The sequence below is a fragment of the Geotrypetes seraphini genome, chromosome 2, assembly GCF_902459505.1.
Source record: "Geotrypetes seraphini chromosome 2, aGeoSer1.1, whole genome shotgun sequence".
NCBI lineage: Eukaryota > Metazoa > Chordata > Amphibia > Gymnophiona > Dermophiidae > Geotrypetes > Geotrypetes seraphini.
Genome location: NC_047085.1, coordinates 429,323,245 through 429,347,162, shown reverse-complemented (window position 1 = coordinate 429,347,162; position 23,918 = coordinate 429,323,245). Strand labels below are relative to the sequence as shown.

The 23,918-nt window shown below is 42.9% G+C and overlaps 1 protein-coding gene across 2 annotated transcripts in view; it reads left to right on the top strand.

Moving 5' to 3' along the window:
- Positions 1-23,918, top strand: part of LOC117354200 (GTP-binding protein 10-like) — a 366,380-nt gene that overhangs the window by 137,985 nt on the left and 204,477 nt on the right. For both annotated transcript variants that reach the window (XM_033931252.1, XM_033931248.1), the window contains exon 12: positions 17,078-17,294. In XM_033931252.1, the coding sequence (XP_033787143.1) occupies positions 17,078-17,294 (217 nt within the window). The remainder of the gene's footprint in view (positions 1-17,077; positions 17,295-23,918) is intronic.

Here is a 23,918-nt window from a genome sequence, read left to right as displayed (position 1 = left end):
CACTTGCCACAGAGCATGTGAAGGGGATGGGAGCTATGTGCTTAGCTTCCTCTGACACCTCTTAAGACTGGGGATCTGCAGGAGGTTCAGTTGTTAGGGATGAAGTCCCTTCCTGGGCCCTCTAATAGTGAAATGGTGAAATGCAGATGTGTAAACATCGCGGAGCCCAAGAGGAGACACAGGAAGTCCCTGTAGGAGTCCTCTGGGCCTTTTGGACAGGGCTTTATCCCTGATTTCGTGACCCTGATGTGGAATGCATACTTAAATTTCAGGGGTCCTCCCACGTCATCTGCAGGCATGTCGGTAGCTGTGCAAAGGGGGGCTCCCTCTCAGAGTGCATTCTCCCTAATAAAGGATCTGATTAAGGACCGAGAAGGACTGGAAAGCTTGAGGGTCAGAGTCTATGCCTTTATTGTCCCAGGGAGAAGCTTCACTCCATGGTGATTCAGGTTCTCAGTCAGAGACCATTAATCAAGAAGCGGTAGTGGCCTTTGACCAGGGGGAGGTTCCTATAGTATGCTGCATTTTTAAGTTGATGGCTCTTCCGGACATTATTACTGATTCGCTGTGGGAATTAAAATTAGAATCCCTTAAGCTTTGACTTCACAGTGCTCAGTTATGAGTGGCTCAAAAAACTCAGACCACATTTTTTCCCTTTTATCCAGACATCACAGTGTTGTTCACGAAGCATTGGGGGGCTCCAGAGGGCTCTCTTCGGGTGGCTAAGACTATGTCAAAGCTTTACCCCATGGCACCTGAATTTTAGCAGCTGTTTGTTCAGCCTAAGGTAGATTCGCTGGTAGCTCAGGTCACCAAGCATACTTCCTTGGCTAGTGAAGGAGGTGTGATTTTAAAGGATGTGAAGGATCACAAGGTGGATGTGGTCCTCAAGAGGCAGTTTGAGGTCTTAGGTCGGGGGATTAAAGCCGCAGCAGTGACCTCGTTCATGGCAGCTGCATCTCATACCAGATTACATCAAATTCCAGTAATGGATGATGACGTCTGCCCCCAGCTGATTCTGGCAGGGGTGGATTTTGTGGCAGATGCTCTATATGACATAATCAGGGTCACGAGCAAGGTTTCTACATATTCTGTCTTTCCACAGAATGCTCTGGATCAGGCAATAAGTGGGAGATTTGGCTTCTAAAGCCACATTAAGCAGGGTTCATTTCAAGGCCAGATGCTTTTTGGTGAGGGATGGGACAATCTTATGGTAGAGTGGTAAATCATCACCCTAAGGCTTTGCCAGACAGCAGACATTAAGCCTCTAGAGGGATTGGCTGAGGCAATTTTCAAGGCTCTCAGATACATCAATACTCAGGAGGCTACTTAGCCCAGAGATCTTATCAGGGCTCTAGACAGAGGTTGGATGACCTCAATCCTCTGGTTCTCGCTCCACACAAGCCTTCAAGAAAGCACAATAATGCCAGGTCAGGGGCTATGACTTTACAGATAGGAGGACGGTTGTCAGATTACTGGGAGGCTTGGGCGACTATCAGTTTGGATCGCTGGGTCCTGGACAACATTCACAAGGGATACAAGATAGAGTTCTGTCATCCACCACAGGACCTCTATGTGGATTTATTGGCTAGCCAGAAAAAGTGATCATAGTCCGAGCAACAGTGAAAAGGCTGCAAGACATTTGAGCCATAGAGCCCGTACCTGACAAAAAATCAGGCTTGTACAGATACTCTATATCAGGGGTGCCCAAATAGTCGATCTCGATCGATCAGTAGATCGCAAAGGCAACACAAGTCAATTGCGTTGCCTTTGCGATCTTGTTCTTGCAATCTTGTTCTTCCCGAGCCAGGCCAGGCGCGTACAAGCGCCAGACCCACAAGACTTCACCTCCAACATCAATTCTGACATCGGAGAAGAAGTTCTGGGCCAGCCAATTGCTGTCTGTCTGGCCTGGAACTTCCTCTCCGACATCTGAATTGATGTCGGAGGTGAAGGTTTGTGGGCCGGCTTGGGAAAGCAGGGAGAAATCGGTGTGGTGGCTTAGGGGGAGTGGCAGGGAGAGAGAAAAAGAATCGAGGAAGTGAAGAAATCAGCGCGATAGCTTGGGGGGGGAGAGAGAAAGAAAGACAGAAATAAAGAGGAGGGCAGGGGGAGAGAGAAGAAAGAGACAGAAAGAAAAGGGGATGGGGCAGAAAGAAAGAAATATTGGATTTACAGAAGAAGGAAGTACATCTAGAGACTCATGAAATCACAAGACAAAAACGTAGGAAAAACGATTTTATTTTCAATTTCATGATCAAAATGTGTCCGTTTTGAGAATTTATATCTGCTGTCTATATTTTGCACTATGGCACCCTTTTACTAAACCGCAATAGTGGTTTTTAGAGTTGGGAGCTGCGGTTTAGTAAAAAGGGAGGGGGTATATTTGTCTATTTTTGTATAGTTGTTACTGAAGTGGCATTGCATATTTTAAAGTCATCTGCCTTGACCTCTGAAAAAAACATGAATACAAATGATAATTAACATTTTCTCTGCGTACAGTGTGCTTTGTGTTTTTTAAAATTTTATTGTTGGTAGATTATTTTGACTTGGTCATTTTAAAAGTAGCTCGCAAGCCAAAAAAGTGTGGGCACCCCTGCTCTATATACTTCATAGTACCCAAGAAAGGCTCAGATGAATGGAGACCAATTCTTGATCTAAAGTCAGTCAATGAAGCCCTATGAGTATCTCATTTCTATATGGTAACTGTTCAATTGGTTATTGCAGCAGTGGCACAGGGAAAATTTCTGGCCTCACTGGATTTGACGGAAGCCTGTCTCCACAATCCCATTTTTTCAGCTCACAGGGAGTACTTAAGATTCCATGTCCTGGAAAGGCATTTCCAATTCTCTTCGCTGCCCTTCGGTCTGGAAACGGTGCCACGGTAATAGTTGTGGTAGCAGTGCATCTCCAAAAGGCAGGGATCTAGATGCACCCATATTTCCAAAGCAGAGGGAGAAAAAGTGGTAGCACAAGGGCTCCACCTGGTTACAACTCAATGCTTGGAGTTCCTTGGAGTATGTTTCAACATGGCAGAAGGCTGTGTTTTTCTTCCAGAGCCATGCAAATAGAAACTGCTGAAAAAGATATCGGAGTTCCAGACAATGCTTCTACAGTACAGATGATTTTCTTAAAGAATTATATTTGGAGATACTTTCAATACTGTCATACACTTATGTCTCCAAATAGCAAAGAAATCCCCTATTCAGCATTATTCATTATTCAGCCTGGAAGATGTTTCAGCACTGGTGTGCCAAGAATGAAATAGAGCCTGTATGGGCCCCGATTACAGTGGTCATAAGAACATAAGTGCAACAGGCAAGAAACCTCAGAACTCCACCGAATAAAGGAAAAACCAAAAACTTAAATGCCAGTAAACCAAAAGAACAGCAGAAGTGGAGTTGATGAACTGGAAATAACAGGTTTATTAATAACATAAAATGAAATATAAAAGCATTAAAATAATCAGAACTGGTATTACTGTCAAGTAGTCTCAAGATGGTCTGGATAAATCCACCTTAGTATATGCAACAGTAGTTTTCCAGATGTCAGGTGTTGCAGATATTACTGTGAAATAGTCCCAAACTGGTATGGAGAAGACCACCTTGGAATATGTAATGGTAGTTTACCACAAGTCCGGTTTTGTAAATCAGCTGGCAGATAGTAAAGACCAAATGCATTCGAAGGATACAGCTGAAAGGTAGTGAAGCATATAAGGAGCCAATAAGATACAAAAGACCCTACATGGTCAATGTTTCAGCATGTAGAAATGCCTTCATCAGGGGTCTAAGGGTTAAAGGTATCAGAGAGTCAAACAGTCCATGAATAATTTTATAAACAATACAAGCTTATTTAAACTGAACTCTAACGAAACTGGAGTCAGTGTAAATCCCTATTTGAAAAACACCTTCCTGATCCAAGAGAAAATTGAATCCATAAAACTCATATTCAAATCTCATTGAGTGATGATGCCAGCAGCTGGACAGTAAAAGATGTCATAGGATCAGAGCAGGGTACCAATTTCTCTAAGGCTTTCAGAGAGAGCAGAGACCAGTGGCTATGGCTCAGAGCAAATGGACATAAGACCATAAGAATTGCCATACTGGGATAGATCGAAAGTCCATCAAACGCAGTATCCTGTTTCAAACAGTAGCCAATGCAGGTTCCAAGTACCTAGCTAGATCCCAAGTAGTAAAACAGATTTTATGTTGCTTATCCTAGGAATAAGTGGTGAATTTCCCCATCTTAATAATGACATATGTACTTCTCTTTTAGGAAATTGTCCAAGCCTTTTTTAAACCTCGCCAAGCTAACTGATTTCATCACATTCTCCAGCAACGAAATCCTGGACTTTTTACAAAGGGGACTTGAGAAGGGGCTTGTGGTTGGATCCCTCAAGGTACAGGTAGCAGGGCTCTCATGTTTTAGAGCTCAGGGGGATAAAGATCCCCTAGCCTTTCCACCAGTTAATGGCTGTAAATATAAAACATTTCACAAGCGACAACTCTCATTTCAAACTGCCATGCATGATGGTGATTTCAGGCATTTGTGCTCCTTGTATCACTCTTACATTCAATTTAGAAGGCAATTGAAGACTTATCTCTTTAACAAATTCATAGGCAATTAGATCTCTTCATTTGGATTATTTCTGTATCCTTATTACTCTTTTGTGAACTGCATAGAACTATTTGGTTATGTGGTCTAGAAATTGATTTATTGTATTGTATCTAGCCTCACATCCAGATGTGGCCAGATTTTTGAAGGGGGCGCGTAAGTTGCACCCTCTGATAAGGCTGCCTTAACATTGTTCAACAGGGTCTCAGCAAGGCTCCATGTGATCACCTGTAGAGGGCTTGTACGGGCACTAGTTGCACCCTCCAGTAGGCTGCCTTAACATTGTTCTGCAGGGTCTCAGCAAGGCTCAGTATGAGCCTCTGCAAGGGGCGTCTCTATTGAACCTTTTGGTCAAGACAGTGTTCTTGGTGGCAATTGCTTTGTCGAGCAGAGTCTTAGAGTTACAGGCAAGTAGAGAACTATTCCTCAAAGTTACAGAATTGGGAATTTCCTTGCGCACAGTTCCTTCTTTTCTACTGAAGTGGTTTTGGCCTTCCATGTCAATCAGAAGGTCCGATTGCCCATGAAGAAAAAGGGCAAAGTACTGAAGTTACTGGATGTCTGGAGAGTACTTCTCTATTACCTTGAAGTTATCAATGATTTTTTAATCTCAGATCATCTTTTTGTGCTGACCAGTCCAACTAAGCGAGGAAAGATTGCGTCTAAGTCTTCTATCTCCAGATGGATTAGATTGGCATCTCATACATGTGGTAAACAGCTGCTGATCCCTTTGAGGGCTCATACTACCAGAATTGTGTCTTCTTCATGGGCAGAGGCTCAGGCAGTGCCACCCAAAGGGATTTGTAGGGCAACTCCGTGGTTCACTCTTCATACTTTTACAAAGTTTGATAGAGTGGACATGACAACAGAAAGGACGCCACTTCTAGGTCCTCGGTGTTGTAGGCAGGTTCAGTTGCCCCACCCTAGATTCAGGGGACTGCTTTGGTATATCCCTACCATTCAGGACTCCTAGATACATTGCACCAGAATGGAAGCAATCAAAATCTGTTAGCTGTCCTATCACCACGTCGTATAGTATATGATACAAGTAAGTTAGTCTTCTCCATCACTATGGAACACAATGCCCCTGTACCTTCGTGAATAATCTTCTCTTAAATTTAAATCAAATTTTAAAACTTTCTTATTTAAAGATGCATTTGATCATTAACAACATTTACATACCCTCTCTCCACCTTATTAAATCTTTCCCTTTCAGATTTTAACACCCTCCCTATTGTGTTTTCCATTCAATGTATTACTTTCCTTTTGTGTATTTCTCCTCCTTCCCTTTTATTTCATAAATTTGTTTTGGTTACTTATATTTATATAGTATACCCCTATTTATATTAACTTTTTAATTATGTACACCACTTAGATATTTGATAAGCGGTATATCAAATTGCAAAGAAACTTGGAAGATTAGGTTCTTACTTCGATAATTTTCTTTCTGGTAGATGTGTCTAGGAGTCCTGACATCCTTCCTCGTCAGAATTTGCCTGCTTACTTCCTCGGACAGAGTATATGTTTAAGGCTGGAGATCCTCTCCTTGCCAGTCTAATTTGAAGAGTATTGCACCGAATGTAAGAAAAAAAAAAGTGAGTCTCTACGAGCTCCATATGTGTTAGTGCGTTGCATGCAGGTTTATGACATGTTTTTTTCTTAATTTTGTTCAATGATTTGTTACAGAGCAGAGCAGAAGTGTTTTGTCGGGGAGGTTCCCTGTATCCCTCCTTTTTGATATGTCTCTTTTTAGAGTGGTGATCGACACTTGGGTCAGCACACTGGAGAATGAGGTAGAATTGAAAGATGTAAATGGCATCCTTCTGCAAACAACTTATGGTTTCGGGGCGAGAAACCTACCATTCTGGACTCCTAGAAAAATCTACCAGAAATAAGATTATCAAGGTAAAAACTTAGGGCTCCTTTTACTAAGCTGCGCTAGCGTTTTTAACGCATGCTAAAGATTAGTGCTCACTGACCCCATGCTACACAAAAATACTAACGCCAGCTCTATGGAGGCGTTAGCGTGTAGCGCAATGTATTGCATTGCGTGGGGCAATGTAGCGTGCGCTAAAACAGCTTGGTAAAAGGAGCCCTTAATCTTCCCCTGTGACTGTTAATCATACTCATATTGTCATTTTATTTATGGATTTATTTACTGCCTTTTTAAATAATTCACTCAAGGTAGTACACAAGAAGAACAAATCAAACAGAGGCAATAGACAATTATTGGAGTTGAAAAATATCTTTATAGATGATTATAGCAGTAAAAATATGGAAATAATACAAGATGTGGCATATATGCTACATTACAATAAAACATTTTGGGGTTGCTAAAATGGCTAGCGCACCTTAATAAAAGGACCCCTATAATAGGCAGCATAGGGTATAAGCAAAGATGAAACATATATAGGATAAAATTGCAATGTTTCTCAGCTCGGTCTTGGAATATCCCCATGCCAGTCAGGTTTTCAGGATATCCACAATGAATATGCATAAACTTGATTTGCATTTACTGCTTCTATTATATGCAAATTTCTTTCATGCATATTCACTATGGATATCCTGAAAACCTGACTGGCAAGAGGGTACTCCAGGACCAAGTTAAGAAACACAGAGAGAGAGAGTAACAAGAGTTAGAAAATAAGGGGGTTAATTTGAAGAAAGTTGCAAGCAAAGTCAGAAAGGTGCATGAATATAATCTCAGGAACCATTTGTTCTGCTTTATATCAGAAAATTCTGAAGGACAATGTCAGGGCCATCCTATCTCAAACAAAGAAGTAAGTCTCATATATCCACTCAATCATACTTCTGAGAGTTGCTCTGTACTGGCTTAAGAATAAGATTATATATCCTCATCTATCTAGGATAGTTGAGTAAAACTGAGGAAGAAAGCAAAAAGTAATTTATGTTCTGTGGATGGTAACTGGAAAATATCTTTATGCTAAGTAGGGTAATAACTAGGCAGGCTGAACAAGCCAACTGGTCTTTCTCTATTCTCATCTATTTTCAAAGCAGATACATGTCTTAAATTCCTGAAAAAGAGTCTGTTAAAAATATTCAAATCCTGATTTTGGAAAGTCAGGAAATTTCACACTGCATTTCGTCAAAATAGTAGAGGGGTGTCTTTTGGATGGGACTGGAGAGGGCCCAAAAGTAAGACATCCAGCAGGGATTTTTAAATGGGAAGAAACATCTGTGTCTAAAAAGAAGGATATTTTAATTTAGATCTGTTTTAGTCACTTCCAAATTATAAAAAGTTGCTCTAATTGAGCAGCTAACTACTGGAGGAATTAAGGCATGACCCCTCCTTAATCCCCCCAGTAGTTGCTGCCCCTTATTTGTAAAAGCTTCTATCTGTCTCAAAAGCCCTCAATTTGGTTCCAAATTGAATGGGATGGACTCCTCAGCCTCAGCCTGTTCTACCCCTGTATCATGCCAGTTTTGTGCTGGATGGTTGGCTGAGGAGCGTTCATGTACCGTGTGCCACAGGGTGCGCTACGATGGAATAGGTGCCTCGGGTTTAACCTCCTATGAATCCTCTAGAGCTCGGAAACCACAGAGAACTCATTTATCAGCAAATAAATCCCTCCCGGAGCCCACAATCAGTGCAGGCGCAAAATGTCAGTGCATGAACACTGTGGAGCCCAAGAGAAACCAGTCTGAGGTCCTGCAGGGGTCTGTGGGGCCACCTGTTCAGGGATTTATCCCAGATTTTTATAATCTCCTGTGGAAAGCTTATCTCATGGGTCTGGGATGCTCTGCACTGCCTATGGGTGTGTCAGCTTTGAATCAGGGAGTGTTCCCACTCCAAGAGACCTTCTCACTGCTGAGGGACCTGGCTTCTAGCCTGCATGACCAGTAGAAACAGGACTGGGAGAACTGAAGGTCAGTTTCAATGCCTTTACCATCCCAAGGTGCAGATTCTGCCCTGGGGATCCCAGTTCCTTTGTAGGGACCAAGAATCAGGAGGTGATAGCGGCTGTTGACCAGGGAGAAGATCCGTCTGTGTGCTGACTTTTCAAGCTGGCTTCCATACCACATGTTATGGATGTGCTCTCGGAGTTGAAGCTGGAAGCTCAACAGCCATCAATATTTCAATACACAGTTATGAGTGGCTCAAATATTCAGACCATCTTTTTCCCCGTGCAGACATCACCTTGTTTGTCACTGAGCAATGGAAGTCTCCAGAAAGCTACTTAAGGGTGATCAAAACTATGTCCAAGCTTTACCCTATGGCTCTGAAATTCTAGCAGCTGTTTAGTCAGCCGAAGGTAGCTCATATAACCAAATGTACTTCCCTCCCTAGTGAGGGAGGCATGATGTTAAAATATGCACAAGATCAGAAGGTGGACGTGGTCCTTAAGAGACAATTTGAGGCGTTAACCTTTGGATATTAAGGATGCAGCCTGCTGCACCAGGTTGCAGCAGAAGCCTGTGGCAGAGGAGGATGTGTGTCCACAGCTAATGCTGGAATGGGTGGATTATGTGGTGGATGCTCTATATGACATCATTAGAGTCATGAACAAAGTGTCAGCATACAATGTTTCCGCCCGCCAACTGCTCTAGATCAGACAATGGGTGGGCAATTCAGCCTCCAAGGCCACTTTTGCTATTTGGAAAAGGCTTAGGCGTCCGCTTGGTCAGTGTGGCTGATCGCCAGCCTAAGTCTCTATCAAACAGCAGACCTCACTGACTCACTGGGGAAGGCAGAGGCAATTTTTATCCCTTAAGACATTCCCATAGAACTATGCAGGCTCCTATGCTCAGAGATCTTATCAGGGATCCAGGCAAAGATATGGAAACTCCAGACTATAGCAACCCTCGGGGTCTTGTGGCAGCATAGTCTCCAAGTAGACCTGATGACACCAGGGCAGCAACTGTGCTCCCGCACAATGACAGGAGACTGTCAATGTTTTGGGAGGTATGGAAGCAAACTTCCTCTGACCGCTAGGTCCTAGATCTTATTAAAGAGGACCACAAGATCAAATTATATTGCCCCCTCCATGATCTGTTTGTCGATTCGCCAATTGGCCAGCTGGAAAAGTAGGCCAGTGTCCAAGCGAAGCTGCAGACTATTAGATATTCAAGCCATAGATAGAACCAGTCTCCAACGAGGAATCAGACTTGGGCAGATACTACATATACTTCACAGTGCCCAAGAAAGGCACCAAAGGCTGGTGACTGATGCTAGACCTAAAGCCTTTGAATGTGGCTCAAGATACTGCACTTCCACATGGAAATGATTCAGTCAGTCATTGTGGCAGTAACGCCAGTGGAATTCCTAGCCTCCTGAGATCTGATAGAGGTGTACCTGCAAATTCCCATTTTCCTGGCCCTCAGGGAATACTTGAGATTCCATATCCTCCAGAAGCACTTCCAGTTTGCGGCTCTACCTTTCAGGTTGACAACGGCTCCGTGCACCTTCACCAAGGTGATGGTGGTGATCACACCTCACCTCCATAGGATGGGAATACAGATGCACCCATACTTGGACAATTGGCTGATCAGAGCACCATCAATGCCATAGAGAGAGCAAGCAGTGCAGCAAGTTGTATATCTTCCACAGGATTCAGGTTGGATAGTCAACTTCAAGAAGAGTCATCTAGAACTGACCCAATGCTTGGAGTATTTGGGTGTCTGTTTCGACACGGAAAGGGGCCACAACTTTCTTTCTGAGCCACGTTACTAGAAATGCAGGAACCAGATGATGGATCATTTAGTCATGCCAAACCCCACTGCCTGGCATTACCTCCAGGTGCTGCACCTGAGCGGCATTCCCTCCAGCTGCAGCTTCCCTGGATAGGGGAAGCGTGGAACATCCTGCGCTTGTGGCTCCCAGCAGAATTTTTTCCAAGGGCATGCCTCTTTGAATCTACTCATGAGTGATCTTAACAACTGATTCAGCTGGGGGACCCATTGTGGAGGTCAGAAGGTACAGGGCCAATGTTCTCTCCATCAGAGAAAATAGTTCATAAATCATCTGGAAATGTGAGCCATTCAACTAGCATTAAGGATGTTGGAGAAATACTGGAAGGCAAGGCAGTCAGAGTGTTCTTGGACAATGCCTCTGTAGCTTATGTGAACAAACAAAAGAGGCTCCAGAAGCATTCCTTTATGTCTGGAGGCTCAGATATTGTTCAAGTGAGCAGAAGCTCACCTTCAGGTGCTCTTCACAGCCCATATAGTGGGAGTGGAAAACATGCAGGCCAACTTTTTCTGCCAGCAGACTCTAGACCAGGAAATTGTTCACTGTCTGGACTCTATTGTTCAATGCTGGGGAAGACCAGCGAGGGACTTGATGGCTTCAACCAAACAAATGAAGGTGAATCGCTTCTCCAAAGGAAGAGATGAACCAGGCAGCACAAAGTTGGATGCATTGGTTCAACCCTGGTTGGAAAAGGGACTGCTTATGTGTTTCCATCGTGGTCCATGGTGGGCCAAGTCATCCAAATACTCGCACCTCACCCGGGACTTGTAGTCCTAGTAGCCCCAGATTGGCCTTTCTGACCATGGTATGTGGATCTAATACATTTCCAACGGGACAGAGACTTCAAGCTACCGTTTCATACCAGGTTTCTCAGTCAGGGCCCTCTTACCATGGAGAACCCAGATCGCTTTGGTCTTCAGGCATGGCTCTTGAGCACACAACCTTAACATGCAAAGGATGTTCAGAAATAGTCATTGCTACTCTTCTCCAAACAAGAAAAAAAAAATCCTTCAACATTTATGGCCTACGCTAAGGCCTAGAAGACTTTTCAACTCTGGTGCATCAAAGATAATGTAGAGCCTTTCTCCATCCAATTCCTGTGATCCTTGCATTTCTACAAGCCAGATTAAAGAAAGGCCTGGAGGTGGCATCTAAGTGCAGGTGGCAGGCCTCCTGTGCTTCCGAGCTTGAATGGAAAAGGTATCACTGACATCTCATACAGATGTGACTAGATTTTTATTTATTTTAAAAGTTTCTTCACCGCTTAAAGCCTAAGCGGCTTACAACATAAACATACACAATCATGTACACACACATACTCAATGCTAACATCTTTCTACCTAATTCTCTCAACTCTTCTAATTATAGCTAAAATTAGCACATACAGTAAAACCTTGGATTGCAAGTAACTTGGTTTGCAAGTGTTTTGCAAGACAAACAAAACATTTTATTAAATTTTAACTTGATATACAAGCAATGTCTTGCAATACAAGTAGATACAGTGTACATACATCACAACTGAGCCAATGATTCTTCTCTCTCTGACACTGCAAGAGTGTAGTAACTGTTCTAAACAAGCAAAGTCTTACAATACAAGTACATACAGTATACATGCTTCACATCATCACGCTTCACATCATCTTCTCTTGCTGATGCTGTGGGAGAATACTGACTGTTCTAAATGAGGAGGTCTTGCAATACAAGTACAGTGGTGCCTCACACAACGAACTTAATTCGTTCCAGGAGCAAGTTTGTTATGCGAAAAGTTCGTTATGTGAAACGCGTTTTCCCATAACAATACATGTTAAAAAAAATAATTCGTTCTGTAGCATAAAATATGCTAAGATGACATAAAAAAAGATAAATTTTTGGTTATTATTTTTATTTAGATACATCTAAAAACATAATTGTTTTTTAAAACAACACACATTTTTTAAATTTAAAGACAGACTAAGTAGAGTCTAATTTTACAGTGAGAGAGGGCAGAGTCTCAGCGGCAAAAACTGGGACTTAACTGTTCATTTTTTTTTTTTTTCTACCGTGTTTCCCCGATGATAAGGCAGGGCCATCAAATAAGACAGCCCCCCCTTTTTAGAAAAAAATGTAAAATAAGGCACCCCCCCGCAAATAAGCCACCCACCGATACCTGCGCTTACCCGAATCGGGTGGTACGGTGGGTGACTCCGTGTGGTCCCTGGCACCCCCGACACGATCGGGGCAAGAGGGAGCTCAAGCCCTCTTGCCCCCCCGACTCCCCAACACGATCGGGGCAAGAGGGAGCTCAAGCCCTCTTGCCCCCCCGACTCCCCGACACGATCGGGGCAAGAGGGAGCTCAAGCCCTCTTGCCCCCCCGACTCCCCGACACGATCGGGGCAAAAGGGAGCCCAAGCCCTCTTGCCCCGCCGATTCCCCAACTCCCCGACAATATCGGGCCAGGAGGGAGCCCAAGTCCTCCTGGCCACGGCGACACCCTAACCCCACCCTGCACTACATTACGGGCAGGAGGGATCCCAGGCCCTCCTGCCCTCGACGCAAACCCCCCCCCCCCCCAACGCCCGCCCCCCCCAAGAACCTCCGACCGCCCCCCCAGCCGACCCGCGACCCCCCTGGCCGACCCCCACAACACCCCCAACCCCCTTCCCCGTACCTTTCTGTAGTTGGCCGGACAGACGGGAGCCAAACCCGCCTGTCCGGCAGGCAGCCAACGACGGAATGCGGCCGGTTTGGCCCATCCGTCCCAAAGCTCCGCCTACTGGTGGGGCCTAAGGCGCCTGGGCCAATCAGAATAGGCCCGGGAGCCTTAGGCCCCTCCTGGGGGCAGGGCCTGAGGCACATGGTCGGGTTGGGCCCATGTGCCTCAGGCCCCGCCCCCAGGTGGGACCTAAGGCTCCCGGGCCTATTCTGATTGGCCCAGGCACCTTAGGCCCCACCAGTAGGCGGAGCTTTGGGACGGATGGGCCAATCCGGCCTCATTCCGTCGTTGGCTGCCTGCCGGACAGGCGGGTTTGGCTCCCGTCTGTCCGGCCAACTACAGAAAGGTACGGGGAAGGGGGGTGGGGGTGTCATGGGGGTCGGCCAGGGGGGTGGTCGGAGGTTCTTGGGGGGAGCGGTCGTTGGGGGGAGGGGGGTTTGCGTCGAGGGCAGGAGGGCCTGGGATCCCTCCTGCCCGTAATGTAGTGCAGGGTGGGGTTAGGGGGTCGCCGTGGCCAGGAGGACTTGGGCTCCCTCCTGGCCCGATATTGTCGGGGAGTTGGGGAATCGGCGGGGCAAGAGGGCTTGGGCTCCTTTTTGCCCCGATCGTGTCGGGGAGTCGGGGGGGCAAGAGGGAGCCAGGCGGAGAGAGGGCAGTTAAGCGCAGTGCCTGCGCGGAAGGATGCAGCTCGGGCGACTTCGTTGTGTGAAACGAAGTTCGTTGTACGAATCAAGACATAAAGTTCGTTGTGCGCAGCGTGCGCTGTGCGAGGCGTCCGTTGTGTGAGGCACCACTGTATGTATAGTATTTTGTATTAAAGTTTTTGGGTTGTGGAACAAATCATCTGAGTATCCATTATTTCCTATGGGGAAATTTGCTATGATATACAAGTGCTTTGGATTACAAGCATGCTTCTGGAACGAATTATGCTCGCAAACCAAGCTTTAACTGTAAATTTTTTAAAACCTCCAATAAAACAGGCTATCAAAATATTAAACTTCACTACTTAATAAAAAGCTTTCACAAACAGAAATGTTTTTAATTGCTTCCTAAAGTACATGTCATGCCTGCCCTTCTCGTCAGGGAATCATAATATTGTCATCAAGGGTCTTAATACAGCTTCGTACGAATTGCTTCAGAAGATGTTCCTTCTGGATCTCATGGTGAAGACAGTATTTTTGGTGGCAGTAATCTTAGCAAGAAGGGTCTCTGAGTTTCAGGCATGTTCATGCAGAGAGCCAAACCTCAGGATCACAGAGGCTCAGCCTTTCACTTCAACCAAGTGGTTCATTTTCCTTTTTCCTTGCTATGGGTTCGATATACACTTCTTTATAAACCTCCCTGAGAACTCCATTCCTTGGTCAAATTGCTTTTATCTGTACCCTTTTCCTCTACTTCCAATTCCAGATTTCATTCCTTTCAACTCACCACCACTCACCTTGAATAAACTACCTGAGTTGAAAACCTACGTTTTTGAGACAGCCTTCAACTCATAACCCTACTTTACTATGCTACTATACTATGCAGGTCTTATATCCCACAATTTTTCAACAAGGACTCAATGTGGCTAACAAAAGACTTTGTACGGCATTTAACAGTAGGAACAGTTAATGAGGCAATAGAGATCAGTAGAAACAAATATATTGGCTAGAGTCATTTTATATTATATGGAGAAGAGATATGTCTTTTGTATCCTCCAAAAGAAGTAGTAGAGGGAGATCTGTCTTAGAGATGTTAGGAGTTTATTCCAGATGTATGGGACTAATCCCTTTTCTCCTACTTTTTTTACTTTCATATGTATTCTGGTCTTGGAGCTCGACTCAGTTTTCAGGTGGTCAGATGGGAGATGACTCGGTATATAAACTGAAGACTAAATTAGATTAGATAAAGAATTCAAAGGTGGTTTCAAACATCTTTTTCCGGTGGACTTGTAGAAACGGGAAGGGGATCTTGAACCGCTGCATTGGTCTTGAATTGAGGAAGGAGGGCGTAATCTTGATATTTGTGGTGAGTCCTTAGGAGTTTTTGCCATATATAGCTTTGTGGATCATACATGTCATCTTGAACTGTATTCTTTTCTTTACTGGTAACCAATGTAGCTCTTTTAGAAATGGGGTAGTCTTGTCCATTTTTTTCTGGCTCAGCTTGACTGCTGCATTCTGAAGTGTTTGTAATCTTTGAGTTCTTTTTCTGATATACCACTGTATAGAGAGTTACAGTAGTCCAGGTATGGTAGTAGTATTGCTTGACTGATCATTTAATGTTGTTTAGGGTCAGGACTGGCCTGATTGTTCTCAGTGGTCTTAGTCTGAAAAAGAATTTTCTCATCACCGCGTTGATTTGGTCTTTTATAGGTTAAGGAAGAGTCAAGAATGAAGCCCAGTACCTTGGAATTTCTTTCAATATTTAGTTTCATTCCTGAAGTGAGTTCAATTTCCGTACATGGTAGTGAATTGAAGTCGCTGAACCAGAGAATCTTGGTCTTAGACTTGTTTAGTTTGAGGTAGTTCTTTTGTGTCCAGTTGCTTAGGTACTCTATTGCAGGTTTTACATGTTGCAATATCTTATCCAATGTATTTCTGGCTTCACAAAGGAGAAAGATGTCACCTGCATATGAGAGGATTTGGATTTATGCCCTCTGCTCACCACCCTAGCCAGCAGTTTAACTGTAATTCCTACCCTGGTATCCTGTTTGTCTGTCTTGATTGTTTAGATTGTAAGCTCATTTGACAAGGACTGTCTCCTTTGTGACTCTATATAGCATTGCATATATCTGGTAGTGCTCTAAAAATAATAGTATTAGTAATAATAGACTAAGCAGAATAAAGGATTGTAGGATAAAGTATTGCACAGCCTGGATGTAAGGAGAGCATTACTCCACTATCTGGAATAGACCAATTAATTTTGTCCTAACCAGTGAGGCAAGACGAGGCAGACCAGTTTCCAAGACTTCTATTGCCAGATGGATCTGCATGGCAATTTCATTGGTGTACATTGGCTGTGGCAAGCAGCTGCCTATTTTCTGCAAAGTTCATTCGACAAGAAGTCTGGAATCTCTATGGATAGATACCCATGCAATTCCGCCCGAAGAAATCTGTGGAGCACCTACTTAGTATGCTTTCCATACCTTTGTCAGATTCTACAGAGTGGGCATTGTGGTTCGAGAGGACACCCACCACCTTTGGGTCCTCAGTTTTGCAGGCAGGTTCATAGGTTCCTCCCTAGATGTCTCAATACTGCTTTGGTAAGTCACCTAACAGAATGAAAGATTAGGTTCTTACTTGGATAATCTTACATTGCATTGAATAGCACTAGGTATTTTTCAGATCCTAGAAGGATCACTTTTACAAAAGTAAAAGTTATAGGAGGTTTTGAACTGTGTTCCTTGGTTTATAGTCTACTGAACTAACCACTAGGCTACTCCTCTCCTTTACAGGAGTGCCAATGTAGCCACATTTTTGAAAATTATGCCAGACAAACAATCATGTCCTTATTTGTTTGTAGTTAAAAAGTTGGATGTTTCACTTTGGAAAATGTCTATTCATTTTGGATATTTCCAGTGTAAAAACACCATTTCACAGACACAATCCAACAGGAAATCTGGACATTTTTTCCTGTATGATGACTGTGAAATGGACAGGATTTTATTTATGTTATGAGCAGGACAGGAGGTTTTTCTGGACAGACATTTAAAAAAAAAAAAATGCCCCTCCATGTAAATAAGACCTGCATTGTGTCGTGTATCCATTTGAGTGGAAAATGATTTGATCTCAGAAAGAAGGTTCTGGCATTCAAAAATGTATTAGGATAGTCCAATAAAAAGGTATCCTATTTTTCTTTCTTTTTTTTCTATTTATTAACCTTTTATGTGGACTAACACAGCAACCATACAACTTTAATCAAAGTATTAAATGAATTGAGTTACATTTAACTCTATGAAATATAAGATACGTAAAATATTTTTATTTTGCCCTTACTAATGTTTTATCTGTTTACTTATGTTTTGTTTGGTGTGCCTACATGTTTTGAAATTGTAATAGATGGTGTCCTTTATTTACAGCTGCTAAGTGATGGTAGAGTGATCTTGGCTTTATTTCATTACGTAAAACCAAATGAAAGTCCTGGAGCTCACAACTGGCCTGCTGCACACTTTGAAGATTTACAGCTACATGCCATTGCTGCTTTGGCTAGTGTGGCCCCTTTGCTAGTTGAAGATTATATGACATGCCAAGGGAACACTCGTCTTTTGCTGTTCTTAGAATGGTGTGTGGGACAAGGTATGTATGTCTCTTTTTTTGTTTTAAAGCTTGCAGATGCATGCATATGCTAAGTTATGGCAAAGGAAGCAAATACGTAATTTAAATAATTGGAAGTCAATTTGTATGACATCACCATCTATTTAATGGTTACAGTTCATGATGTGTTAGAATGTAACAGAGTAACATGGGATACTAAAAGGTTAAGCATTTGGTTATTCACCAGCACTGCTTTCCAAGTTTATTACAATTTGATATACCGCTTTAAAAATTGTCAAAGCGGTGTGCATTACATTAAAAGAATAATATTGGGAAAATATAACTAATACTAGACGAATACATGACAAACTGAAATATAAGGAAAAAAGAGGTAGAACTACAATCATATATAGGAGAGAAGGATAGCACAATTGGGGAGGGAAGCTATGCTCTACCTTAATTATTTATTATTTTTAGCAGAAATCTGTGGTCTGGGCTGGGCAGGAAGTCACAAGTTATAAGCGTCCTTGAATAAGAATGTTTTTAAATTTGTTGTGTCAGAGGAGAAGCTTCCGCCCACACATACACGCGACTGCAGGCAGGCTTTGCCGGCTTCAGTAAGTTTCTTTACTAAAGCACTGCAAAGGTAAGGGGGAAGGAGGGAGATAGATTTGACTATAGGAGGGAGGGAAGGAGGGGGATGCACGCGATCGGTGACCATGCACCTTCCCTCCCTTAACTGCGGGGACAAGGCCATTTACCGCTCCATGGGCCTTGTCCCTGTGCCCACAGTGAGCACTTTTCCCCCCCACCGTTTCAGCGGGTTACCCGCGGCTAGCCATGGATAACTGTCACCGTGTCATTTTCTACTTGTGACCCTGGGCAAGTCACTTAATCCTCCATAGCCCCAGGTATGTTAGATAGATTGTGAGCCCACTGGGACAGATAGGGAAAATGCTTGAGTACCTGATTGTAAAACCGCTTAGATAACCTTGATAGGCAGTATATAAAATCCTAATAAAACTTGAGGAAGAACTGAAAAACTGTAATTGACATCTTCTGCAAAATGCTCACAAGCAGGCATGGACAACCCTACAGTTCAGCATATCATTCCTATCTAGTTGAAAAGATATTTCAAGGTGAGAACCTAATCTCTTTTTAGAGGTTTAATAATAGAGGAATGGCAGGATCCAACTCGCAAAATGAGTTTTTAAGCTTGCCACATATGGTCTGAACTTGATCCTTGTTGAAGTTATTGCAGCTCAAGGAAGAGCCACCAGTTACTGAATAAAGGATTTACATTTTTAACACAAAGATACCTACTGTTGATTAAATAATCAAAATATATTCTATTTTCATTTTAATTTCTTATATACCGCCTACAAACCTGAAAGCTGTTGAAGCAGTGTATAGTGGTATTTTTCTTTCCCCAGAGGGCTCACATTCTGAGTTTGTACCTGAGACAAAAGAGGTTAAGGGGTTCATTTTCAAAGCACTTAAACACACAAAGTACCATAATAACCTGTGGTATTTTGTGGGTCTAAGCCCTTTGAAAATGAGCCCTTGTGTAATTTTCCTCAGATTATCTTTCTTTCTTAATAGGGCATAGCTTTCCTAATCTGCCTTAGGGACACCATAGCCAGCTGGCTTTTCAGCACATCTTCAATGAATATACAGTACATGAGATAAGTGTGCATATTTATTTATTTAATTTATTTATTCAGTTTTCTATACCATTCTCCCCAGGGAGCTTAGAATGGTTTAAATGAAATTATTCTGGTACTCAAACATTTTTCCTTGTAAGTTCCAGCAGGCTCACAATCTGTCTAATGTACCTGGGGTAATGGGGGGATTAAGTGATTTGCCCAGAGTCACAAGGAACAACGTGGGTTTGAACCCACAACTTCAGGGTGCTGAGGCTGTGACTTTAATCACTGCACCACACACTCCCTATGCAGAATTTCCAATGTAATGCACATTCCTTGAGGATATTCTAAAAACCTGGCTTGCAGGGGGGGGGTTCCCTCTGATAAAGTTAGTGAAAAACCGTGGGATTTAATTAAGTTTAGAGTAAAAATGATGTTACGATGCATCTGTTTCTGACGTTGGGACTGTTTCAGTTATGCCGCTAAGACGTCATATAAGATTTGATTTGTGTTACACAATGCTATGTTCAATTGTTTAGTGGATTTATTTAAGGACTCCTGATGCAGACATTGTAGCCGAAACACGGTCCATGTTGGGTCCAGTTTTCTGATTTCACTTTACATGGCTATCATTAAAGCATACTATCCAGCTTGATGGTCTTGTCTTCTCTGCTCTTTTTTACTTTCAGAGTTGTTGGAAACATCTTTAGAATATGTGGACACATAGGAAACTCTGCTTACTACATAAGAACATAAGAATTGCCACTGCTGGGTCAGACCAGTAGTCCATCATGCCCAGCAGTCCGCTCAAGCAGCGGCCCTCTGGTCAAAGACCAGTGTCCTAACTGAGACTAGCCCTATCAGCATACGTTCTTGTTCAGCAGGAGCTTGTCTAACTTTGTCTTGAATCCCTGAAGGGTGTTTTCCCCTATGTCAGACTCCGGAAGAGCGTTCCAGTTTTCTACCACTCTCTGGGTGAAGAAGAACTTCCTTTTCAACTTTAGAGAGTGCCCTCTCGTTCTCCCTAACTTGAAGAGGTTGAACAACCTGTACTTATCTACTAAGTCTATCCCCTTCAGTACCTTGAATGTTTCAATCATGTCCCCTCCCAGTCTCCTCTGTTCGAGGGAGAACAGGCCCAGTTTCTCTAATCTTTTGCTGTATGGCAGCTCCTCCAACCCCTTAATCATTTTAGTCGCTCTTCTCTGGACCCTTTCAAGTAGTACCGTGTCCTTGTTCATGTACGACGACCAGTGCTGTACGCGGTACTCCAGGTGAGGGCGCACCAAGGCCCGATACAGCGACATGATAACCTTCTCCAATCTGTTCATGATCCCCTTCTTTATCATTCCAAGCATTCTGTTCGCCCTTTTCGCCACCACCACACATTGCGCAGATGGCTTCTTCGACTTGTCGATCAGAACTCCTAAGTCCCTTTCCTGGGAGGTCTCTCCAAGTACCGCTCTGGACATCCTGTATTCGTGCATGAGATTTTTGTTATCGACATGCATCACTTTACACTTGTCCACCTTGAACCTCATCTGCCATGTCGATGCCCATTCCTTGAGCCTGAATATGTCACGTTGCAGATCTTCACAATCCCCCTGCATCTTCACTACTCTGAATAACTTTCTATCGTCCGCAAATTTAATCACCTCACTCATCATACCTATGTCCAGATCGTTTATAAAGATGTTGAAGAGCACGGGTTCAAGCACTGAGCCCTGCGGCACCCCACTGGTGACACTCTTCCAGTCCGAGTATTGTCCATTTACCCCCACTTTCTGTTTCCTATGCTCCAGCCAGTTTTTAATCCATGTGAGTATTTCACCCTCGATTCCATGGCTCACAGTTTTCTGAAGTAATCGTTCATGTGGAACCTTGTCGAATGCCTTCTGAAAATCCAGATATACAATGTCGACCAGGTTGCCCTTGTCTATCTGCCTGTTCACTCCCTCGAAGAAGTGGAGCAAGTTTGTCAAACAAGATCTGCCTTTGCTGAAACCGTGCTGGCTGGTCCTCATCAGACTGTGTCCGTCAAGATGATCAATGATGCGGTCCTTTATTAGCACCTCTACCATCTTTCCCGGTACCAAGGTCAGACTCACCGGTCTGTAGTTTCCCAGGTCTCCCCTCGAACCTTTTTTGAAGATTGGCGTAACATTCGCCACCTTCCAGTCCTCCGGAATCTTTCCTGTTTTGATCAACAGATTAGCTATTAGTTGAAACAGTTCAGCTATGGTTCCCTTTCAGTTCCATGTTCCCGGGGATTTATCGCTTTTGAGCATATTAATCTGCCAGCATTCCTCTTCTAAAATGACAGTTAACCCTGTCAGTTTCCCGTTTTCACTTCCAGCATATAGCCTGATGGGTTCCGGTATGCTATGTAGATCCTCTTCGGTAAATACAGACGCCAAAAACGTGTTCAGCTGTCGCGATTGCTTTGTCCTCCTTTAGCGCTCCCTTTATTCCTTGGTCATCCAACGGTCTCACTGCTTCCTTCACGGGTCGTTTCCCTTTAATATATCGAAAGAATGGCTTTAAATTCTTCGCCTCCTTGGCTATTTTATTCCTCGTAGTTTCTTTTGGCCTCTTTTACCTACGTTAATGTTGTTTGTGCTTATTCCAGTTTTCGTACGTTTTTTATCTTTTCCATTCCTTAAACAAGGTTTTTTAAAATCTCTAATCGCTTCCTTAATCTTCTACAGTGAGCCACACTGGTTCTTTATTCTTTTTCCTCTTTGATCCCTTGTTGATACACAGTATATATAGATTTTGTGCCTCGGTGACCGTATCCTTAAAAAGAGACCAAGCTTGCTCTAGCGTCTGGACCGATGTTTCGCCCCTGTTTCCATGTTGAAGTGGATCATATTGTGATTGCTGTTTCCCAGCATCCCTTCTACTTCTACAAGCTGTGCCGGTCCTCGCAGTCCATTTAGAATTAAGTCCAGAATTGTGTTTCCTCTTGTGTTTTCCTTGACAAGTTGTTCCAGGAAGCAATCGCCTACAGTTTCCAGGAACTTGGTCTCTCTACCTTTTCTTTTGAACTTGATAGGAATATTGACATTAAATTTTCAACATAGATCGGAAATGTTATATGATCAACAAATATGGTGTTTTCTGGATGTCTGTAAGGAGACACAAGAAAAGCATAAGCAGTTCCTTATTCGCCAAAATAGAGTAATAAAAAAATGGTGGAATTTTTTCTATAATTTTCCGTAAAACGTTTGGTGAGAATTAATAATGTAAAATATGTGTTCTTTGACCTGAAGCAAATTCAGTCTTTTCTTGATATTAAATTTTCAGTTTGGCCATAATGTTGTCTGAAATGAGGCGGTTGCTGAATAAAGATTGTTAAGAACATAAGAATAGCCTTACTGGGTCAGACCAATGGTCCATCAAACCCAGTAGGCCATTTTCACGGTGGCCAATCCAGATCACTAATACCTGGCCAATATTCCATGCTACCAATTCAGGGCAAGCAGTGGCTCTATTTATTTTCTGTGTTTTTGATTATATAGTACTTATGTCCCTCACTGTTTTTTCTGTTCTCTTCTCTATTGGGGGCTAAGAGAAAATTTTCCTCTTGATTATGATGGCTCTATAATTATATTACATAATCAGTTTCTCTGTGCTTAGTTCCTGTAATTTCGTGTTTTCTGTTTCAAGTGAAAGATTGGTTTGTTTGTTTTTTATTGTACTTGATGAATATTTGAAATTTCAATAACAATAAAATTTAAAAAATTTTTTAAATGTTTTAATTCAGTAAAACATGGGAATATTTTTTGGAAAAAAAATTGATTTTATCAGATTGTATTGTTGAACTACTCCAACTACTCCATTTGGAGATATATTTGTTGTGTTTTGCAGACTCTAGATTGGATTCTTGAACTACTTTAAATTAATTTTAACAGACAACTTCTCAGCTTCACTATAATGGTATTATAATAATAATTATAATAATAATAATTTTATTTTTTATATACCGCCAAAGCCAAAGTAGTTCGAGGCAGTTTACAATAAGAAGAGCTGGACAGTCAGCGAAGACATAACAATGAAATCCTTGAATACAATTAATTTTTTTAATAACAGTGATATCTTAGAATACATGCATATTTGTGGGGAGGAAGAGAAACAGAGTGAAAGTCACATTGTAGGGACATCAAGTACAAGTAAGTAGAATACAGGGGAAAGTCTTTAAGAGTTCTTGGTTACAAATCGGTTAAACAGGTTGGTTTTGACTAGTTTTCTGAAGTTAAGGTAGGATGAAGAGTGCGTGATAAGATTACCTAGCCAGCTGTTCTGTTGGTTTGCTTGAAACGCAAGAGTTCTGTCAAGGAATCTTTTGTATCGGCAATTTTTTATTATTGGGTGGCTGAATATTTGTATTCTGCGTTTTGGCCTGGAGGAATAGTCCAATTTAAAGTGTGTGACTAGGTATAGGAGGGCCAAACCCAGAATGGATTTAAAACAAAGGCAGGCAAATTTGAAAAGCACTCTTGCTTCTAGGGGTAGCCAGTGGAGTTTTTGGTAGTAAGGGGTTATGTGGTCCCATTTTTTTATATTGAAGATCAGTCGCACTTCTGAATCGCACTTACCATAACAGGTGTTATCCAGGGACAGCAGGCAGATATTCTTGCGTCCCACCCACCTCCCCGGGTTGGCTTCTTAGCTGGCTTATCCTAACTGGGGACCGCGTGCCTCCGTCGGGCGGGAAGGCACTCGCGCGTGCGCGGTGCGGCCTACTAGAACTTTCCAAGTTCTTAGAGTGCAATCACTCTAAAATTGTCCGTACCGGGGCTCCGTCGGTGCCGTCACCCATCACTCAAGAATATCTGCCTGCTGTCCCTGGATAACACCTGTTACGGTAAGTAACTGTGCTTTACAATAGTCGAGCAGGATTAAGATTGAAGCTTGCACCAGTAGTCGGAATGAAGCTGTGTCGAAGAACTTTCTGATGGTTCTTAATTTCCATATTGTTGAGAAGCCTTTTTTGATCAGTAGCTCTGTGTGAGAATCA